The sequence below is a fragment of the Girardinichthys multiradiatus genome, chromosome 15 (assembly GCF_021462225.1).
Source record: "Girardinichthys multiradiatus isolate DD_20200921_A chromosome 15, DD_fGirMul_XY1, whole genome shotgun sequence".
In the NCBI taxonomy this organism is placed as follows: domain Eukaryota; kingdom Metazoa; phylum Chordata; class Actinopteri; order Cyprinodontiformes; family Goodeidae; genus Girardinichthys; species Girardinichthys multiradiatus.
This window is the reverse complement of record NC_061808.1, coordinates 26184869-26201071: the sequence shown is the minus strand read 5'-3', so window position 1 is coordinate 26201071 and position 16203 is coordinate 26184869. Positions and strand designations below refer to the sequence as shown.

Below are 16203 nucleotides of genomic sequence, written 5' to 3'. Positions count from 1 at the left end.
TACGAGGTTGATAAAATTGCAAATTTATTCAGAGATATGCATTAATCCAGTGCTTACATAAAGACAGCTCACATCTAGAATCCTGGACCTTTCATCTGTACATGTTCACAATAAATATGAGAAGCTCTACTAATTATAGGGAGTAAAACAATCCAATCCTGCTCAAATGATTGCTTGTATAATAAAAAGGTATCTAAGTTGACATAACTGTGCTTCACTGTGTCTTCCAAAAAATCATCACTTCATTTCAAATCATATGTGATAGAGATATTTCACTACTGCTTGCTTAGAGGGACAATGTAACTTGAAAAAAGAAACTACAATCTGATGGCCTCTACAGGATCTTGGTCTGCATGGGCAAAAAAATTGACTCTTTTGTCACTACCATCCATTTAATGTAGTATATGCAGGGTCTATGAATCCCTGACAAGAGCACCAAAAACACAAAAGTAATATAACAAAATAATTAATGGTCTGGCAGACAAAGTGTAGCTCTGAATTAACTATAGTTCACTGTTCCACTTGGTCAGTTTTACATCCCCATGGACGATGTAGCCAGATGGCACTTTTCGACTGTCAGCATTTGTCCCACACATTTATGCACCGCTACAAATGTGTGCATACACGCACATTCTCAGAGCTGTTACCCCAACCACATACGCATTTAGCTGATCATTAAACATGACAGATTTTTTTAAAAGATCACAAAGAGAAACGGTAAAGCTAAAAATACCAGTTCTATACCAGAGGATTGTAAAGTGCATGCACAGCTATCTGTTTCAGACACTTCTGTACATGTCTGGCTATTGGACACCTTCTCCATTTGGGCTGGTGTGTTTATGAGGCGAGTCCCCAAACAGCAGAAATCAATACGGTGTGTCAGCTTTTTATCGTGGCCATGGATAGGACAGAGACACAGGGACCACGGAGAGAGTCACATCAGACTTCCTGTGACCACCCGCTGATTTGATCATAGATGGCAGAAAGGCAGCTTGTTAATGTGAGGCAGCATGGAGTTAGCATGGACAGACAGAGACCCGAGTCTTTAGTCGGATCTATGGGCAACTCTAGGTTCTACAAGGCAAAATTAATGCAAAATACAATTGCTGCATTTCTCCATCATATGCAAAGTTCTGCAAAAGTATTTGTACCTCTTCTTCACATTTTGTAACATTACAACCAACAACTACAATGTATTTTTATTGGGGTTTAATTTGATGGACATTATGTAGTGTGTATGTGTGAAGTTGAGGCAAACCTAACCACAGTTTTCACGTTTCTTTTTCACAAAAGAATATGTAAAGATTGTGCAAACAATTACATGATGTGGCTGGAAACTTTGCACAAAAAAACTTCAGTGGAGCCAGGCTGACGTGACACGTTGGCCGATTTAATTTGAAGTGAATCAACAAGCCCAGCAACATGACCATGCTTTTATATTTGGAGGTAGAAAACAACTTCATAGTATTTCCAGGGCATCTACTATTACCTAATATTCTAAATCGGTTTCATAAGATACATATTTTGTTTTCCAAAATGATGACAAGGGAGTGCTGTTAGTAATGCTAACTGTGCTAATTAGTTTTAAGATGCTAAAGTCGGTTTACAGTGCGAACTAACTAATCATGTCATTTTTGTTTTAAAAGAAAAAAATACTGTTCAACTACAAAGCTGTGTAACCCCGACTGCTCTCTCACACAGTGTGACATATTTTCTGGGCTTAATATAAATAATTGATGATTAATCATAGAGATGCAACAACAGAACAAAAGCAGTAAAGAAGAGCTTTTTCCTCCCAAATTTAATTTGAACAGCTGTTATTCTTATTTTGAAATGAACTAGAAAAAAACAAAAAACGGTGCTGTACATTACATTTTAAATACCCAACACAGTTTGCAATAATTTGGTCTATGAAACTGCAAATTTCATAATTAAGTAAGCAAGATTTATCTGTAGAGTTTTATCTGTAGACATACCTCTGTTCCTTAACTTGGGGGCTTTTACTCTATTTCTAGATTATTAGTGAGTCAGATAGACACGTGACATTTGACTGTTTCTGATAACAACCTTTTTATTAAAAAAAGACACCTTATAGCTAAGATGGTTCAATTTTTTATGTATTCAGAAGCTGTTTGTTATTTATAATATTTAAACTATATTCTGCATAAATCTGGACCTAGTAGAACTAGTAGAAAGGTGCAAATGTAAAAGTTTCTTGTTAAGATGGCTCAATTTTCCATTTATTCAGAAGCTATTAAAGCATTTCTGTTATTTCAAATTCTTAAACAGAAATTGGAATCTGCTTAAATCTGGACATTTAAGCAAGTACATATATTCAAAGAGGAGTATTTATGTAGCATACTTTGACATAAAACTGAGAAAGTACATTTGCAATCTATACGTGGTTGATAAAATTGCAAATGTATTCAAAGATATGCATTAATCCAGTGCTTGCATGAAGACAGCTCACATCTAGAATCCTGGACCTTTCATCTGTACATGTTCACAATAAGCACAAGATGCTCTACCAACTGTAGGAGGTAAAACAATTTAATCCTGCTCAAATGTTGCTTTGTATAATAAAAAGCTATCTAAGTTGACCTAACTGTATTTCTTTGTTGCTTTTGTCTTTTTTCTTATAGAGAAATATCTAAAAAATGTGGTGAGTATATTTTTCCCATGCCTTTGACTCAGTAATTTATAGAACAAATGTTTACCACAATTCCAGCTATAAATAATTTGAAACTTAAAAAAAAAAAAAACTGTTTGCCAGCTTTGGCAGAAACTGAAATTAATGCACATTTTTATTTGTCAAATTGTTCAAGTTTAGTCAAATTGGATGGAGACAATCTATAAACTGCAGTTTATAAGTCTTGAGACAAATTTAGGTCTGGTATTTGACTGGGCCATTCTAGCACATGAAAATGCTTAGACCTAAACCACTCCATTTAAGCTTAGTCTTGATGGAAAGTAATCATTTTTCCTGTATTAAGTCCTTTGCAACCTTCAAGGATTGTCCAGTATTTAGCCATGAATCTTCACATCACCTCTAACAAACTTTGGCTAACCCTGCTCTTGTTTCCTCTCAGCGTGATCTTGCACCACGTTTTATGGTGGAAACAGAGTCTTGAGGGTGATGTGAAATCTGTTTTTCTCTACACACATTTTTGCAAGTTGGGAAAAAATGCTTTTGATCTTAGCAGACCAAGCACCTTCTTCAACATGGCTTGTGGCAAATATGTCTATCATAGTGGCTTTCTTCATGCCACTCTTCCATAAAAGCGACATTTGTTCACTAGACAACTAAGCTGTCCATTCAAGACATTTTGCCACTTGTGCTTTGGGTCTCAGCAGCTCCTCCAGAGTTACATTGTTGCTTTTTCTTAAGCATTTGGATGAAATAATGTTTTTTTTTTTTATTGTTCAGCACATTGTGGTCCATGTCTTGAAGGCTGCTATAATAAATAAAGCTTTGCTGACTTACTTCTCTGATTAGTGGTGTCCTTGCCCTGCCCGTCAGTTTAGGTCATGGGTACGCCAGCTGCGGCTCCGGAGCTACATGGGGCTCTTTGGACCTTCCACAATAGGTCTTAATAACTTGTTAACACATGTTTTTAAATGTAGATATAACAAATACAGTTTCAGCAGTTTTTGTTGTTGTTGTTGTTATGAGAGTAATTACTTTGAATTTCCACAACAGGATGACAATAAAAGTACCAGTAATCTTTTTTAGATATATTTTTCTTGTCATTATGTGCTTTTTTTTTTTTTTTTACATAATTTTCCACAAATATAAACATCCCGTAGCAGAAAAAGTATCCATTCTATTATTGCAAATGTTTTTCTTTATTTTAAGACCTAAAACTAGAAATTATTTTTAAAAAAATAATCACAAAACTATAAGTTGTCTTTTAAAAGGACATGTAGAATTTGTGATTAAACAAGTTTTATTTAGCTGGACTGAGGATAAAAAAAAGGCTCTTTGCATTGTTGGGCCTTGGTTTAGATGAACAGCCATGTCTTCGGTAGGTTTGTAGCTGTGCCAAACTTTGTTTTTTTGCTGATTAATTAAACCAGGTGATTTATGAAAAATATTTGTGATAAAGTATTTTATACAGGATGAAGGGAGTTTATTTACTTGTATTTAGTCATTAAAAAAAAAGTTCATTTGTCTTTAGTTGTACCGTACACAACAGTGGCATCTTGAGAACAATGTCCATATACCTGCTGCCCAGACATCCCATGTTCCCACACATTGTAAATTCCAATATGTGTGCACAATTTGTGCAAGGCAAAGCACCTAATTGCTCTGGCACCCAATGAATGACGACAACAACCATGGTGCGAGTTGGAGAGCGTGAATGTAAGTCATTTTCAGCAAAAAGAGAGTGGTTATGTGGTGCCAGATCATATTTACCATTTCTGCGGTTAGTACATTCAGTGGGGAATCTAATGATGAGCTTTTAGGGGGTAAATTACCACTGTTGTTTACCTCTGTTCTTACAAATGCAGACCCCTTTCAGAACAGGAAACCAAGAATGTGCAGAAGAATTCATTTAAAGTAAAATATCTTCTGGTGTAGAACAGCACTGAAAATAAATATAGGACCTTTCATCAGCTGAAGGTAAGGAAGGAGAAAGGGGGAAATGTCTTACTCTTTCTTGGTGTAAAATGTCTTCACCTTACATGATACCGACAGCATTTCATTGCTTTACAATCAGTTTTGGCCCAAACATCAAGGTCACAGGGTGTTTAGATGCAAGACACATTTTCACAATCCCAATAAAATAGGTATTTTACAATTATTTAATTCCCCTCTAACCATCACTCGTAACAGCAGCATCCATCTGAGCAACTGTCAGGGGTCATTTACATAATGAAAGAGGAGAATTACTAAGGAGGCAAAAGCAGTACGAGCCTGCCATTTGGCAGAGAATGAAAATGAAGATGGAAGGAAAATGGTTTGGCAATAAAGAGGCATTGGACAGAGAAAGTGCGGGGAGAGCAGCAAAACTGGAGTGAGGGATAAAGGTGGAGAGCGGAGGAGGCAGCAGAAAGAAAAAAGGGGGTGGAGGGGTTTGAAGAGGTGAGTCAGATGAACCATGAAGACAGACATGGTGGTGCAGCAATATTCGGAGGACGTGTAGGACAGAGGAAAAGAGTGTAGGCCTAAAAGATGGGAGTAAGTTGGATGTTATGTCCGGTTGGGGCATCATGAGAAATTTAAAAGTTGATAGAACAAAGGAAGAAACTTGACAGATTTGAGAGATGATCCAAAAAGAAACGAGTGGAAAAGGAAAACACCATCTTACCTTGGCCGATGCTGGAGCCACTGATCCTGCTGCCGTGATGCCTCTCTTGACCACCAAGTCACAGCTCGACGTTGTCACGGCAACTGTAACTGGGGTGGGGAGGAGGGAGGGGATGACCGGGAGGGGAAGCAGCCCCGGCCGGTTGTTGCCATTGACGACGGCAGAGGCACAGCTATGGTGGGCTCCTCCATTGTGGAGACCAGAAGGACGGATGTCTCTCCGATCCCAGGGTCCCCGGTAGTCCCTCTCAAAGCGGTGGTGGTGACGTGACATCACTTCCTCTTAGCAGGTGGAACGGGGGCAAGCCTGCATTAAATGGAAAGAAGGAGGTCAGGATGACATTCTCTTCTGTGAATAGAGGTGGTAACAAGAATAACTCACAAAAGAACATTTAATAAAAAAAAAACAGAAGCACAAAGAGGAGAAAAAGCAAGTAAGACATCAGGTGAAATGAGGAAAGAACACAGTGACATGACAGAGTAAAAGCTCACAGCACCTGCCGGCATGGTACCCGACTGGCATGAGCACACGCTGGATCATTTAAAGCCTCTAATTCCTATTCTCCTGGTCATTAAAAGAGGCTGCAGCAACATGAAGAGAAATAAGCACTGCTGAGCCACATTATCATTGTTTTACGTCCAGAGGAGCAAAACTGTTATACAGTATTACACAAAAAATCTAGGCTCAATAATGAAAGGTTAAAACAACACGACTGGGGAAGATGTAAACAGGTACACACATTTTATCCTGGGGGCAGCACAGCAGTAACATGACCTGGCGGTCAAAACTCTTTCATCTGAATAGATAAATACCCATGCAATTACAGCTCATCTCCTACATCTAATGGCTGGTTAATTCAATCACACTGCCCTTCAAGTGCATTTCAGGGGTCTCCCCTTTTCATGCGCAACAGACTGTGACAGGCTGAGAGGCGACAGTGAGCCAGAATTACATCAGCAAGGAGTTAGGTCTTATTGTACTGTATGAGCTGCATATCACCTCTTATATCATAAATCAAAGACGTACAGGATGTAAGGAGTGAAATCTATCACTGAGTGGGGTTTGAAGTACATTGTGCTCAATCTCACCAAAGACACGTTATGCTTACAAGGCCTCTGATAACGGATGGAAAAAAATAAGTAACAACCTCAAAGAACATTAAGCAAGTCCCATGCAAAATCTCCTGGTCTGTGAGGAGAGAATGACAGCAGATAAGCCTTTATTCTGCACACTGAGGTCTGTCACGCTGCTTCTTTGCCTCACAGTGGAGAGAACGCCTTGAAATGGCAGCTTCTTTGTGTACGTGTGTGTGTGTGTGTGTGTGTCTGCAAATGTGGGTGCGATGGATGAATTGGAGGAAAAAAAAAAAGAAACAAAAAAAAAGAAAACATTTTTCAGTCACCGTACACAAATGGAAAGGCATATGCACCCAAGCATGTAAGTTGTTCTTACTGAAGTGGGTGAAATGGCACCCACTAAATGTGTCCTTTTTTACCAGGCAGCTTATATCCATATCTTAGGCTACTGGTCACAATCTGGAGACTGGCAATGGAGTTGGATTGGGTCCAGGATATTCTTTTACTTGGTTTTTCCCTAACCACTGATAAACATGTAGTCAACAGTACAAAGTAATTGTAGCGTCAGGTGAAGATACCTTTCAATCTGTACAGTTTCCAAATTTATATTATATATAATATATATATTATATATCTATATTATCTAACCATCTAACTCCCCTCTCCACCTCAGATGGCATCTCCAAATTTGTCACAGAGCACGTCTCATCCATTAAAAAGATGTGTTTACAGTATACAAAACAACTTAGCATAATTTGAGAAGCTGAATGCAAAGTTTTCACTTCCAAAAACTCCTTATTTTAGATATTGGGCATCTCAGACATTAAATTCAGTCCCGTCCCTTTCAACTTTCCAGATGCGCCGGTCACCAAACTAGTTTGTGTTTATTATTTTACAACTGTCATAAATGCGGTATTTTGTGGTGGACCAGAGGCAGACAAGCACGGAGGAAGCAGAATGGGATCAAAACTCCAACTTTAATAAAACGAGTTCACTCACATGAAGGCGTGGTACAGGGTGACAAAATAATCCAGTAGACAGGGTATTTGAAAACAGAACTTAACAGAATCCAGAGCAAGGACAAAAATCCAAAAGAGACATCTCACGAGGACATGGAAGAGACATAACAACACCGCGTGGAACAAAGGACGAAGGCAAACTTAAATACAGACAAAGGTGGACAAGAAACAATAGGGCAGGTAATCAGAGGAACAGGGAACAGGTGACACAAGGAGGCTGGGAGGCAGAGGGAACAGGTGAACCTAATGCAAGTAATTAACAGACCTAAACAAAACTATAAACAAAGAATAAATAAAACATAAGAATCAAGAATAACATGAACTAAAGGAAACTGAGAAACTGGAGGGAACACAACAACCTAAGCACTAACAAACAGAAACCATAAGGAAACCCAGACTACAAAAGTAAAGAAACCTTAGTAAACAATAACTAGAGCTAACCTATAAAGGAGAGGATGGAAACCATTCTAAGAAAATAAACAGGAAAGCAACGGCAAGGGAAATAGGAGAGCAAACTGGGGGGCAGAATATAACCTAAAACAAAAACCACAACTAACATAAATACAAAACACAAGTAAGAACATCTAATTAAAAGGTAAACAAAAACACAAAACCACAAAACAGTCCAAAACATCACATCCTGACAACAACCATCAGACAAAGGTCTAATAGGCCCTCGTAAATAATACATTCCCCTTGCAGTGGATTGTGATGAAGCCACTTCTCACACATATCCTGCTTCAGCAAAATTCTCGAAGGAGGTTTTTCACATTCTGAATAATGTCGTTGAACAATAGTTGACTTTTAATTTATTTGCTTTTCTTAGCAAAGCTTTTCAGAAACATTGAGACACTTAATACATTTCTTATATAAAGCACCAGGTATTGTTACTCACTTCTCACCAGGGTTGCCATGTCAATTTGTACAGTCATCGGCCACTTAATTAGGTACACCTGTCCATTTGCCTTTTAGCACAGCAAATCACCCTAACATGGCAGCAATTTTGTGCATTAGGCATCTATCAGAAGCATAGCTGAATTTTAAATAAAGAATAAGAATGCAGAAAAAAAAAGAGATTAACTTCAGACGTGGCATGGTGGGAATATTTCAGAATCTAAAGATATACCAGGATTTTCACACACATCCATCTCTCAGTTTCACAGAGAACTGTCAAAAATGAGAAGCAGTTATGTGGACAAAGATGCTTTTTCATGTCAGAGGTCATGGGAGAATGGGCAGACTGGTTCAAGATAAAAGGCAGGCAACAGCAGCTTAAATAACCACTTATTACAACCAAACTCCAGACCAAAATCTCTTACCGCAAAACATGTTTACATTGGAGCAGATGAAGACTACATGGAAATAGGCTTTGGATGAACTTAGGTGCTTATATATCTGTGTTGTTCAAAAATGTTCATTAATGCACAATGTCACTATTTAGCAAATAATTTAAATTGAATAAGGTGCCCCTCCTGCCAACTACAAACAGGAAATAGAGGTCACAGCTCACACAGGCTCACCAAACAACAGATTGGAGAAATTCTGATTGAAGTGCCAAAATTTGAAGGAAAAATCATGTTGATTCTACACTGTATCAACATTTCGGGTTGGCAGTGGTAGTGTAATGGTGTGGGTGATGTTTTCTAGGCACACTTTGTACCAATTTTGGATTGTCAGCCTACCTGAGTGTTGTTGCTGTCCAACCATTTGTTTATGGCCGCAGTGTACCAGAATTCGATTGGCTACTCCCAGTAGGATAATGCACCGCGCCACAAAGCTGAAAATATTCCAATCTGGCTTGTTGGACATGACAATAAGTAAATTTTACTCCAATGAGCTCAACAGTCACCAGATCTTACTCCAATAGAGCACCTTTGGGATGTGGCTGAATGTGTGATTTGTCACATCTGCAGCAACTTCTTCATGCTCCAATGTAAATAGGGACCAGAACCTGAAAAACCAGGTGATCTTTCACGAAAATATTGTAATTAAAGAAAGTAACTGCTATTTTTCTGCTCTTTGCAAACATTGTAAACCGATTCACGGCAACTTAGCTAAACGAGGGGCAACTAAAAGATGTGGGAAATACTCTCACACACTCAAGTAACCTCTCTCCTTCTCCACAGTAACCCTCTTTAATAACCTCACATTTTCCAGTAGACTAACTTTGCATTATCTCTCAAAATATGTACACAGTATCAAATTCCTAGGTCAGTTAAACAGAGGTAGACTTAGTGCCAAGTAATATTACCTCATCCCCGGGCTCCTCACTGCAGCAGAGAAAGAAAAGAGCACTCAGAAAAATAAAACAAAATCTGACATATAAAATATTAAAAGAAAGGAAATAGCTTACTTTCTTAAAAATGTTGATACCTCCTTTAACAATTTTGAAATATTTTTCTCTATCACTAATTCAACTAATTTGTGCAGTCATTTCAAAGCTGCTGATTTACTGAGAAACTGTAAAAAGTCTAAGCACTGTGGATCATGGGAGAACAAATCAATACAGCTGATTATGCTGAAAAATGAACTGAGCCAGGCTTGCATGTTCCATCTCTGGGGAGCTTAATGTTGCAGCTCCAAGTAAAGCAGCATCTCACAGCATGTGGTAAAGAAAGACACCTGGATGCATATTTACACAATAAATACTCCCCATTCCTTTTATGACTTTCCAGTTTATTTCAGGGAAAGGAACTGAACACTTTGTGAACAGAAACCTAGGTCCTAATGTGTTATCTGAACAAATTTTCGCATGGGTCACATGAAAATACAGTTACCTAAAAAAAAAAAATATATATATATATATATATATATATATATATATAAATCAAATTTTTTTTATTTGACAATAGACTGGATGTAATAGAAAAAGTTGTTCATATCCCAAAAATAGCCCCAGTCTAGAGCATTGCAATAGTTTTTATACTGCCTGAACTTTGCCACATCATAGTATCAAACCTCTGTTTATTTAACTGGGATTTTACGAGATAAACCAAAACTCATTAGTGTATATTTGTAATGTAAAAGTAATAATAATACAAGTTTTTAATTGTTTGTTTGTTTTTTTTTTTTATTAAATTTATAACGTGTCTTACAAATTTTTAATCTGCCCTCCTCCCTCTGTTACCCCAAAATAAAATCCAGTGCAACCAATTGTCCTCCGAAGTCACCTAAACAGTAAGTCATGTTTGCAGTTTGCCTTAAACCACGCAGAGTAGATGGCAAACATGGTGGAAATTCTTCAAGTCAGATGTGAACAAACTATAACCTTTTGGCTTACATGCAAAATGTTGTGTGGTGAGAACCCAAACTCTAATTCATCCTGACTGAGGACACCCTGGTAGCAGCATCAAGCTGTAAGGCTGCCATTTTTGCAAAGAAAAATGGGCAAAAAAATATGTCCCTAGGTCTGCAAAGTTGGTAGAGACATATCCCAAATACAGGTCCTTCTCAAACAATTAGCATATTGTGATAAAGTTCATTATTTTCTATAATGTAATGATGAAAATTTAATATTCATATATTTTAGATTCATTGCACACTAACTGAAATATTTCAGGTCTTTTATTGTCTTAATACGGATGATTTTGGCATACAGCTCATAAAAACCCAAAATTCCTATCTCACAAAATTAGCATATTTCATCCGACCAATAAAAGAAAAGTGTTTTTAATACAAAAAACGTCAACCTTCAAATAATCATGTACAGTTATGCACTCAATACTTGGTCGGGAATCCTTTGGCAGAAATGACTGCTTCAATGCGGCGTGGCATGGAGGCAATCAGCCTGTGGCACTGCTGAGGTCTTATGGAGGCCCAGGATGCTTCGATAGCGGCCTTTAGCTCATCCAGAGTGTTGGGTCTTGAGTCTCTCAACGTTCTCTTCACAATATCCCACAGATTCTCTATGGGGTTCAGGTCAGGAGAGTTGGCAGGCCAATTGAGCACAGTGATACCATGGTCAGTAAACCATTTACCAGTGGTTTTGGCACTGTGAGCAGGTGCCAGGTCGTGCTGAAAAATGAAATCTTCATCTCCATAAAGCTTTTCAGCAGATGGAAGCATGAAGTGCTCCAAAATCTCCTGATAGCTAGCTGCATTGACCCTGCCCTTGATAAAACACAGTGGACCAACACCAGCAGCTGACACGGCACCCCAGACCATCACTGACTGTGGGTACTTGACACTGGACTTCTGGCATTTTGGCATTTCCTTCTCCTCAGTCTTCCTCCAGACTCTGGCACCTTGATTTCCGAATGACATGCAGAATTTGCTTTCATCCGAAAAAAGTACTTTGGACCACTGAGCAACAATCCAGTGCTGCTTCTCTGTAGCCCAGGTCTGGGGGATGCGGCACCTGTAGCCCATTTCCTGCACACGCCTGTGCACGGTGGCTCTGGATGTTTCTACTCCAGACTCAGTCCACTGTTTCCGCAGGCCCCCCAAGGTCTGGAATCGGCCCTTCTCCACAATCTTCCTCAGGGTCCGGTCACCTCTTCTCGTTGTGCAGCGTTTTCTGCCACACTTTTTCCTTCCCACAGACTTCCCACTGAGGTGCCTTGATACAGCACTCTGGGAACAGCCTATTCGTTCAGAAATTTCTTTCTGTGTCTTACCCTCTTGCTTGAGGGTGTCAATAGTGGCCTTCTGGACAGCAGTCAGGTCGGCAGTCTTACCCATGATTGGGGTTTTGAATGATGAACCAGGCTGGGAGTTTTAAAGGCCACAGGAATCTTTTGCAGGTGTTTAAAGTTAACTCGTTGATTCAGATGATTAGGTTCATAGCTCATTTAGAGACCCTTTTAATGATATGCTAATTTTGTGAGATAGGAATTTTGGGTTTTCATGAGCTGTATGCCAAAATCATCCGTATTAAGACAGTAAAAGACCTGAAATATTTCAGTTAATGTGCAATGAATCTAAAATATATGAATGTTAAATTTTCATCATGACATTATGGAAAATAATGAACTTTATCACAATATGCAAATTTTTTGAGAAGGACCTGTAGATCTGCCGCTATATTCATTGTGAAATGATGATTCTACAAAGTATTGATTCAGTCAGGTTGAAAACAAATGCGCAGCACACAAAAAAGAAAAGACTAAAAATTATATATCATTTTTTCCACTACACGTTACTGTTCATCTAACATAATAAATCCCAATGTAATGCAATGAAGCTTGTGGTTGCAATGCAACAAAATGTGAAATGATTTAAGGGGTATGAACAATTTTACAAAGCTGTAGTTCCACTAATGACACATAGGGTGGATATTAAGTCTGAATAAAATAACATCTGTGCAGTGGAAAATAACACAGATTAACCAAGACTGCCACACACCTTTACGTGCCACGAATTAATAAAACTGTCAGCTGCCCTATACATTCGTCTGTATTCATTGACTATGCTGCATACCATTAAGGTTGCCATGTAAAGCCACACAATGACTGATAAGACTAGATAGCTTTTTCATTCTCTCATAGACCTTGGAAATCTGTTCAATGATATTTTACTTGGCAATCCATCTAGAAATGTTAATTTCAAGCTAAATGTTTTAGATTAGACTGCCACCAAATATTTGACAGTAGGCTTTTCGAGAAGAAGCTGCTTCTGTTGATGCATGTATTGGGAAAATTAGGAAGACTTCCATTGACTGTACTTGGAGCAAAAACACTAGACTGCACTGTGTTGACAGGTGTTGTTGGTCCTATCAATGGTATGCAAAGGTGTGAAAAGGTAAATGGCAAAGTTGTGGCTAATTGAAAACAAAATCGCAAAGAAAAACAGAAGCAATTGAAACTGTCAAGCCGTATACGCGATGCATATAACAAATTCTCGTACTCGTCGTCTTCCGCTTATCCGGGACCGGGTCGCGGGGGCCGCAGACTCAGTAGAGATGCCCAGACGTCCCTCTCTCCAGACACCTCCTCCAGCTCCTCCAGGGGGAGCCCAGGGCGTTCCCAGGCCAGCCGAGAGACATAGTCCCTCCAGCGTGTCCTGGGCCGTCCCCTGGACCTCCTTGCGGTGGGACGTGCCTGGAACACCTCCCGAGGAAGGCGTCCAGGAGGCATCCGGTATACAGGTCCTTCTCAAAAAATTTGCATATTGTGATAAAGTTCATTATTTTCCATAATGTCATAATGAAAATTTAACATTCATATATTTTAGATTCATTGCACACTAACTGAAATATTTCAGGTCTTTTATTGTCTTAATACGGATGATTTTGGCATACAGCTCATGAAAACCCAAAATTCCTATCTCACAAAATTAGCATATTATTAAAAGGGTCTCTAATCGAGCTATGAACCTAATCATCTGAATCAACGAGTTAACTCTAGACACCTGCAAAAGATTCCTGAGGCCTTTAAAACTCCCAGCCTGGTTCATCACTCAAAACCACAATCATGGGTAAGAATGCCGACCTGACTGCTGTCCAGAAGGCCACTATTGACACCCTCAAGCAAGAGGGTAAGACACAGAAAGAAATTTCTGAACGAATAGGCTGTTCCCAGAGTGCTGTATCAAGGCGCCTCAGTGGGAAGTCTGTGGGAAGGAAAAAGTGTGGCAGAAAACGCTGCACAACGAGAAGAGGTGACCGGACCCTGAGGAAGATTGTGGAGAAGAGCCAATTCCAGACCTTGGGGGATCTGCGGAAGCAGTGGACTGAGTCTGGAGTAGAAATATCCAGAGCCACTGTGCACAGGCGTGTGCAGGAAATGGGCTACAGGTGCCGCATTCCCCAGGTCAAGCCACTTTTGAACCAGAAACAGCGGCAGAAGCGCCTGACCTGGGCTACAGAGAAGCAGCACTGGATTGTTGCTCAGTGGTCCAAAGTACTTTTTTCGGATGAAAGCAAATTCTGCATGTCATTCGGAAATCAAGGTGCCAGAGTCTGGAGGAAGACTGGGGAGAAGGAAATGCCAAAATGCCAGAAGTCCAGTGTCAAGTACCCACAGTCAGTGATGGTCTGGGTTGCCGTGTCAGCTGCTAGTGTGGGTCCACTGTGTTTTATCAAGGGCAGGGTCAATGCAGCTAGCTATCAGGAGATTTTGGAGCACTTCATGCTTCCATCTACTGAAAAGCTTTATGGAGATGAAGATTTCGTTTTTCAGCACGACCTGGCACCTGCTCACAGTGCCAAAACCACTGGTAAATGGTTTACTGACCATGGTATCACTGTGCTCAATTGGCCTGCCAACTCTCCTGACCTGAACTCCATAGAGAATCTGTGGGATATTGTGAAGAGAACGTTGAGAGACTCAAGACCCAACACTCTGGATGAGCTAAAGGCCGCTATCGAAGCATCCTGGGCCTCCATAAGACCTCAGCAGTGCCACAGGCTGATTGCCTCAATGCCACGCCGCATTGAAGCAGTCATTTCTGCAAAAGGATTCCCGACCAAGTATTGAGTGTATAAATGTACATGATTATTTGAAGGTTGACGTTTTTTGTATTAAAAACACTTTTCTTTTATTGGTCGGATGAAATATGCTAATTTTGTGAGATAGGAATTTTGGGTTTTCATGAGCTGTATGCCAAAATCATCCGTATTAAGACAATAAAAGACCTGAAATATTTCAGTTAGTGTGCAATGAATCTAAAATATATTAATGGTAAATTTTCATCATTACATTATAGAAAATAATGAACTTTATCACAATATGCTAATTTTTTGAGAAGGACCTGTAGATGCCCGAGCCACCTCAACTGGCTCCTCTCGATATGACAAATTGCAATTACTTTTTCATGTCAAAATGTTTTTCTTCTCTAGCAGTTGATGGAGGTGATCATTGATCTGAAGCAATACTTGCAAATCTCACAAAAACCTTGCAGAAACTCAACGTTTGAGGCAAGATTTATATAAAAACTGTAAAAGCCTCTTGCCAGTATACCTGGGCTAACACAAACACGCTGTTATTTTGCTCAACTGATAACTATTGTCTCAATAAATAAAACAATTAGCCTTTAATATATTACCAATGTAAAGAATTGGGAACAATTTTGTCTTTGTAACAAATAACTTATAAATTCCCCAATAAGTCCAAGTTAAAATCGGTTCTCTGCTGAATTTTCTTAGTGCAGACAGAGCACCTGTCAAGATCATCCCCCCCCAGGTTAGGAGTATTGTTTTAAGTTACAATGATTGAAAGGTCTGAAGACTGTCTGCAGCAAAGAGAAAACATTTATTTCTCTAAAAATTGTCAGCTACAGCAACTGGACTAGAGATGAAAGAAAAAATGCGTATATCCATAAAAGCAGTGATTAAGAGTAAATAAAGCTAAAATGAAAGTCTGGATTCTTGGAAGCAAATTATTCATTGCTGAAATTCCCACCAAATCTTTTATTTTGCATTATGTCTACATAAAAAGCTTTAATAAACATTAAGAAGCTAGCAGCCAAGTACAGCTAAGCAAACATATCTGAGCAATTGTGAGAACCTCTCTGTAAGCTGAAACTTTGGCAGTTAGACCATTTGGAGGGTATTAAACATCTTGTGTCATGCAATAGTCAAAGGCAATATTTTTTATTGAAGTTAATTCTGTCATGCAAGGTAGTATAAAAATAAAAAGTATGGAAATTAGTTTGAATATAATCCTCGCCTAAATAAGTAAGAAAAAGAAAGTAAAGTATGAAATTGTATCTATATTTTCACACTTTATTCCTTAACCAATTGCCTAAAAGTTGCATCCACTCCTTAGTCCGTTCGACCATATATTTATCCATTTATTCATCAATTCGTGCAATCATTGGTCCATCTGTCACACTGCCTTTCCAACAGTCAACCTGCTC

The 16203-nt window shown here is 39.0% G+C and overlaps 1 protein-coding gene across 5 annotated transcripts in view; it reads right to left on the bottom strand.

Annotated features, from left to right (window-relative positions):
• The window catches only part of LOC124881931 (kelch-like protein 29), a 374918-nt gene that overhangs the window by 248162 nt on the left and 110553 nt on the right, over positions 1–16203 (bottom strand). For 4 of the 5 annotated variants that reach the window (XM_047387899.1, XM_047387896.1, XM_047387897.1 and 1 more), the window contains one exon: positions 5313–5618. In XM_047387899.1, the coding sequence (XP_047243855.1) occupies positions 5313–5585 (273 nt within the window). In that variant the 5' untranslated portion in view covers positions 5586–5618. Of the gene's footprint in view, positions 1–5312; positions 5619–7387; positions 7645–16203 lie in introns of those variants that run through there. The other variant, XM_047387898.1, reaches the window with a different exon arrangement.